Here is a 5645-nt window from a genome sequence, read left to right on the forward strand (position 1 = left end):
CAATGTGACATGCATTTTAAAACCACAATGATTATTCTTTAATACAAGCAATTAGTGGGAAGAAAAACAACTCTAGACTATTACTCCTCCCCCTCCTCCTCATCTTTTTAGAGTACAGGTTTCATATATTCCATTTCCAAAGGTATATAATATGTTTTGATATTGTTGGGGGAGGTGGAGGCAGAGAGATTACAAAGTGCCAATCTGATTTGATTGAAAACGCAAATCCCAGACTGGCCTCGACGTCCAATCTCACCCCATCTCGGCACTGACACTGCCGCTGCCCGCTGTCCCATAAACCCACTTCTTAATCCCAAAGCCCTTTCAGTTTATGGCCAGTGTGCCACGCATTTCATAGATAAATCCCTCAGTCAATCTTACCAACCCACCCCCACCCTATCCTCTCTGCCTCTGCCTGTCTCAGCATCAGCCACAAACTGGCAGTCAGTAACCTGGGCCACACATTATCAGTCTCTTGTAAATTTGTTGGTACCTATTCAGGGCCCTGTTGTAGGTGAAGGTCAGTCCTCCACATAACTGGTTGTGGTGTAGCCGACTGTAGGCTACTCTCTCTTGTACAGCACAGTATTATTCTCGAACACATAACTAGGGAGCAACGGCAGACATTATAAACGTCAGAATCGTTGTCAGACTTTTGGCCTCAGGGGAGTAAGAGGCTTTTGACCAAATTGATGATGCTCTCTGATAGGCTCAGTGCGCCTATGACCAGCGCGAGGCCGTGAGAAGTACCGCATGCCAAGCCCACTGATATAATATGGGAGATGCCAAACCAAAGCAGTATACGAGTGTAACGATGCGGGAAAGGAACGACCTTATTCTACAACAGTAAAACGAATCGCATAAAGCCTGTGTTACTAAACTACTGACTAGGTATATTTGCGGAACTATTGACAACAACGTCAAACGTATAGCGTTAAAATTATCTACTGGGAAACAGAAGTAGCTTGCTGGACCAAAAGGTTTTTTTCTCTCCCACCCCTTCCTTCCTACCTTCCTTCTTCTGGACCAAAACTACGCGGAGTTCTGGTGGATGCACTGAAGTCACAGTGTCAAAGCACACGCGTTGCTAGTATTTCACATCCACAAAGTGATCACAATGATCACTTGGAAATGTGTCCCCTATATGTGACCTTAATTATAAACAATTTACATAAAATATAGCCTAGCAGTGCGCGCTCTCGGTGAAGCGCAGCATCAGCACCAGTAACTGATGCGCGTCCCCGCCCCGGCAGAGGCTACCCGAGATCCCGGGAAGAGGAGTTGAAACTGCGCTAGTTAAAGTTGGGAAAAGGGGGGTGAAAGGATGCTACCGTGCCCTGTGGATAGGAGAACACAATCTACGATCTAATTAACATAGCATGTGCGGAAACGCGTGTCCTCTGTAAAGGATGATTTGCAAAATATTGAGCATAATCCTTTTATTTTGGGGTGTTCAAGAATGCTCATCACGTAAGTCTTGTGAAACAGTAACGGTCATTTATGTCAGTGTATTGTCCTTTATTAGCCTATTGCTATCATATTATTGAAATAGCCTAAGCCTGTATATGCAGCATATTGATAACAATATTGACAAAAAAATGGATTCATTGTAAAAATGTGAATCAAGAAAGAAGCGGCAAAAACCTCTGGGTAATAGGTGCATCTAATCCTTGAAGGGCAGAACATCTGATTTAAAATGACCAATAATCATCAAAACATTGTATAAGGGTTAACGATGGCTGTTATGTTTTACGCAGTTGCATAATCTCTATATTTTTTGCATTGAATTCTGAGGAAAGTCAAGTGGCATGTTTCCTCCGGGCTGAGGGCGCGCGGCGGTTACAGTCTCGTACTGGGCTTTCTGCATTGCAGTGCTGTCTCGCGCCAGCGTGCAAGTTTCTGCATCGCATGGTTCATTTCCCGCCCACCTCTCCAGCACTCTGTAACGGTCATGCCAGAGAATATCCCAAACTGTTTGATAATGATGGCACTGAAAATGTGGTTTATTATCTGTAAATGCTACAGGATGCTGTGGGATGATGGAATAATTTGAGCCGTGTCCTAACCTGCCTGCTGCGTGCGGGACCACCCCACTGCAGTACTTTCGCAGAGTGTGTGCTCATCACCTGTACGTGAGCAAAAACGTCCCCTTCATCTAGGAACACGCATCACGCGGAAAAAAATCCAAACAGGAATTCCGTGATCAATGATGTATATCGTTTTTAATAGTCGCTTCTGATGTGGTTGTACAGCAGGCTATTATAACATGCAAGGCTGTAGGGAGATGGATTAGGGAGATGTAGGGAGATCGATTTGAGATGTGGAGAAAAACTTGGTGGCGTGTTTTTCCATAATATACTGTCGAAACAATTACCTCAGAAGATGTGAATTAAAGGCTGCAGCAGTGTGATTCACCAAGCAGTTTTTTAAATAGATAGGGTGGGGTGGAGGGGGAGAGGGTGGGGTAGAGGGGGAGGGAGGGAGGTAGGGTGGAGGGAGAGAGGGTGGGGTAGAGGGGGAGGGAGGTAGGGTGGTGGGAGAGAGGGTGGGGTAGAGGGGGAGGGAGAGAGGGTGGGGTAGAGGGGAGGGAGGTAGGGTGGAGGGAGAGAGGTTGGGGTAGAGGGGGGAGGGAGGTAGGGTGGGGTAGAGGGGAGGGAGGTAGGGTGGAGGGAGAGAGGGTGGGGTAGAGGGGGGGTGGGTGGAGGGAGAGAGGGTGGGGTAGAGGGGGAGGGAGGTAGGGTGGAGGGAGAGAGGGTGGGGTAGAGGGGAGGGAGGTAGGGTGGAGGGAGAGAGGGTGGGGTAGAGGGGGTGGGAGGTAGGGTGGAGGGAGAGAGGGTGGGGTAGAGGGGGAGGGAGGGTGGAGAGAGAGAGGGTGGGGTAGAGGGGAGGGGAGGGTGGGTGGAGGCAGAGAGGGTGGGGTAGAGGGGGAGGGAGGTAGGGTGGAGGGAGAGAGGGTGGGGTAGAGGGGGAGGGAGGTAGGGTGGAGGGAGAGAGGGTGGGGTAGAGGGGGAGGGAGGTAGGGTGGAGGGAGAGAGGGTGGGGTAGAGGGGGAGGGAGAGAGGGTGGGGTAGAGGGGGAGGGAGAGGGTGGTGGGGGGAGGGAGGGGGTGGGGTAGGGGGAGGGAGAGGGGTGGGGTAGAGGGGGAGGGAGGTAGGGTGGAGGGAGAGAGGGTGGGGTAGAGGGGGGGTAGGGTGGAGGGAGAGAGGGTGGGGTATAGGGGGAGGGAGGTAGGGTGGAGGGAGAGAGGGTGGGGTAGAGGGGGAGGGAGGTAGGGTGGAGGGAGAGAGGGTGGGGTAGAGGGGGAGGGAGAGAGGGTGGGGTAGAGGGGAGGGAGGTAGGGTGGAGCGGGAGAGGGTGGGGTAGAGGGGGAGGGAGGTAGGGTGGAGGGAGAGAGGGTGGGGGAGGGGGACCACCTGACACCATGATATATGAATGTACCACGTAAAGGTCTAAACTTAAGAAAAACATTGTTACTTCACTTCATATCACTGCATATAGTACAGTAAACAGGGCAGGTCGTTTGTTTTGCTCTCTCTAGGCTATATTAGGGATGACTAGTGAATACTTAGTGCCCCAGTGCCCTCTTGGTACTGTGGCGGTGTTAGACTACTGTAAGAGGATCACACAGACAGGCTATCCTGCGCTGCTGGACTATCAGATAGAGTGATTATTAAGGTGGGAGTTAAATATCTGGGGCATTTGGGTGTGATATTGTGGTGAGTTGGACTGTATGTCCATGTATGGTACATTTGGTTGTGTAAATACGTTGTGAACACTTGTTATGGTCATGTGGTGCGACGTCTATTTTTTGTTGTGGTCTCACATGGTTCCCATTTTGGGTAACTAGTTGGTGTTACGGAATCCCTGTGTGTGTTGGGGGTAACCACACTGGTCAGTTTTTCTAGATGTGGCATTTTGTTCAGTGGTCTATTGTGTTACTACTGTATGCCTTCAGTATTGAGGGAAGTAGGTTGTAAGTACTGGCTATTAGGGGTGTAGTATCACACAACGGTGTTTGGAAGCTGACTGGTGTACCGGGATGGTGTTGTGGTGATTTACCCCCTGTAGTTTGGCCTGCCGGCCTGTGTATCTGGGTGATGGCAGGCATATGAGGCAGTGCCCACGACTCAGGCTGTGAGTCAGGCAGGCAGGCAACCAGGAATATACTCTACAGATTAGAACAGAGACTCCATTCCTGGGACATGCTCCTCTGGGGTGGGGCTAACACACAGCATTGCAGGAGCACTCCTACTATGCTACTGTCTGTGCAGCTGCCCTGCTGTGTGTGTGTGTGTGTGTGTGTGTGTGTGTGTGTGTGTGTGTGTGTGTGTGTGTGTGTGTGTGTGTGTGTGTGTGTGTGTGTGTGTGTGTGTGTGTGTGTGTGTGTGTGTCACAGGAGGTTGGTGGCACCTTAATTGGGGAGGACAGTATCGTGGTAATGACTGGAGCGGAATCAGTGGAATGGTATCAAATACCACATGATTTCCATGTGTTTGATTCCATTCCATTTGTGCCGTTCCAGCCATTATTATGAGCCGTCCTCCTCTCAGCAGCCTCCTGTGGTGTTTGTGCATGTATGTGTTTATTACTGTGAAAATGTGTATATATCTGTGTGTGTGTGTGTGTGTGTGTGTGTGTGTGTGTGTGTGTGTGGGTGTGTGTGTGTGTGTGTGTGTGTGTGTGTGTGTGTGTGTGTGTGTGTGTGTGTGTGTGTGTGTGTGTGTGTGTGTGTGTGTGTGTGTGTGTGTGTGTGTGGGTGTGTGTGTGTGGGTGTGTGTGTGGGTGTGTGTGTGTGTGTGGGTGTGTGTGCACTGATGTGTGTTGTTCAGTCTTGGTGTGCCGCCCATGCATCTCCAGTCCTCACAGAGACTAGTTGTGTGTTGTGGTGTGTGTGGCTGTGTGTGTGTGAGTATGAGTGAGGGGAATTGATATGGAGGATAGAGGTTCACCAGTGTGGAAACTGTTCTATTCTTAGACAGATGCAGGATGCTGTGGGATGATGGTCCTGTATATGAGATGTTTTGGGGCTTTGATGTCTTTCATATTTAGCTCTTTTTAAAATATATATTTTTTAAACTTTCCCTCAGTCCTCCGTGTCACCAGGCAGACACTCCCCACTGTGAGGCCTGACTTTGGCTATGAATAATTCAGTCTGCACTCTAACACACACCAGCCTGCCTTCCACTCTGTGTGCCACACAACCCAAATACCAAAACATTATGGCATTTAACATTAGGATTCTTGGCTCCTAACCATACATGAAAAAGCAGAGATATTCATCACACTGTACATCATTTATCATGGGCCACTGCATGATGTGTCCGGAGGAGGCTGTTTCAATATGCACAGCAATTGTGATGCGTCAGCCCAGACAGCCTCAGCCCCTTGCAGCCTCTCCACCCTACAGTAACACGAGACTGATGCGTCAGCATCTCTGATAAGCCGGCAGCAGCTCTTCACACTTATAGCCGACTGAGCCAAGCCATTCCCTTAATGATAGATGGATTGAGAGAACCCCTGGTGGTAGTGTAGAGAGAGAGAGAGAGAGAGAGAGAGAGAGAGAGAGAGAGAGAGAGAGAGAGAGAGAGATGTACAGGCTCAGTGAGCATAGCCTTGCTATTGAGAAAGGCAGCTATAGACAGACT

The 5645-nt window shown here is 49.7% G+C and overlaps 1 protein-coding gene across 1 annotated transcript in view; it reads left to right on the top strand.

The window, feature by feature from the left end:
- The first annotated feature begins 819 nt into the window (after positions 1-819).
- Positions 820-5645, top strand: part of LOC124000844 (contactin-associated protein 1-like) — a 39495-nt gene continuing 34669 nt past the window's right edge. Inside the window, exon 1 of the mRNA XM_046307507.1 lies at positions 820-1470. Coding sequence (XP_046163463.1) covers positions 1410-1470 — 61 coding nt within the window. The 5' untranslated portion in view covers positions 820-1409. The remainder of the gene's footprint in view (positions 1471-5645) is intronic.

Source organism: Oncorhynchus gorbuscha, linkage group LG16 (assembly GCF_021184085.1).
Source record: "Oncorhynchus gorbuscha isolate QuinsamMale2020 ecotype Even-year linkage group LG16, OgorEven_v1.0, whole genome shotgun sequence".
Lineage (NCBI taxonomy): Eukaryota > Metazoa > Chordata > Actinopteri > Salmoniformes > Salmonidae > Oncorhynchus > Oncorhynchus gorbuscha.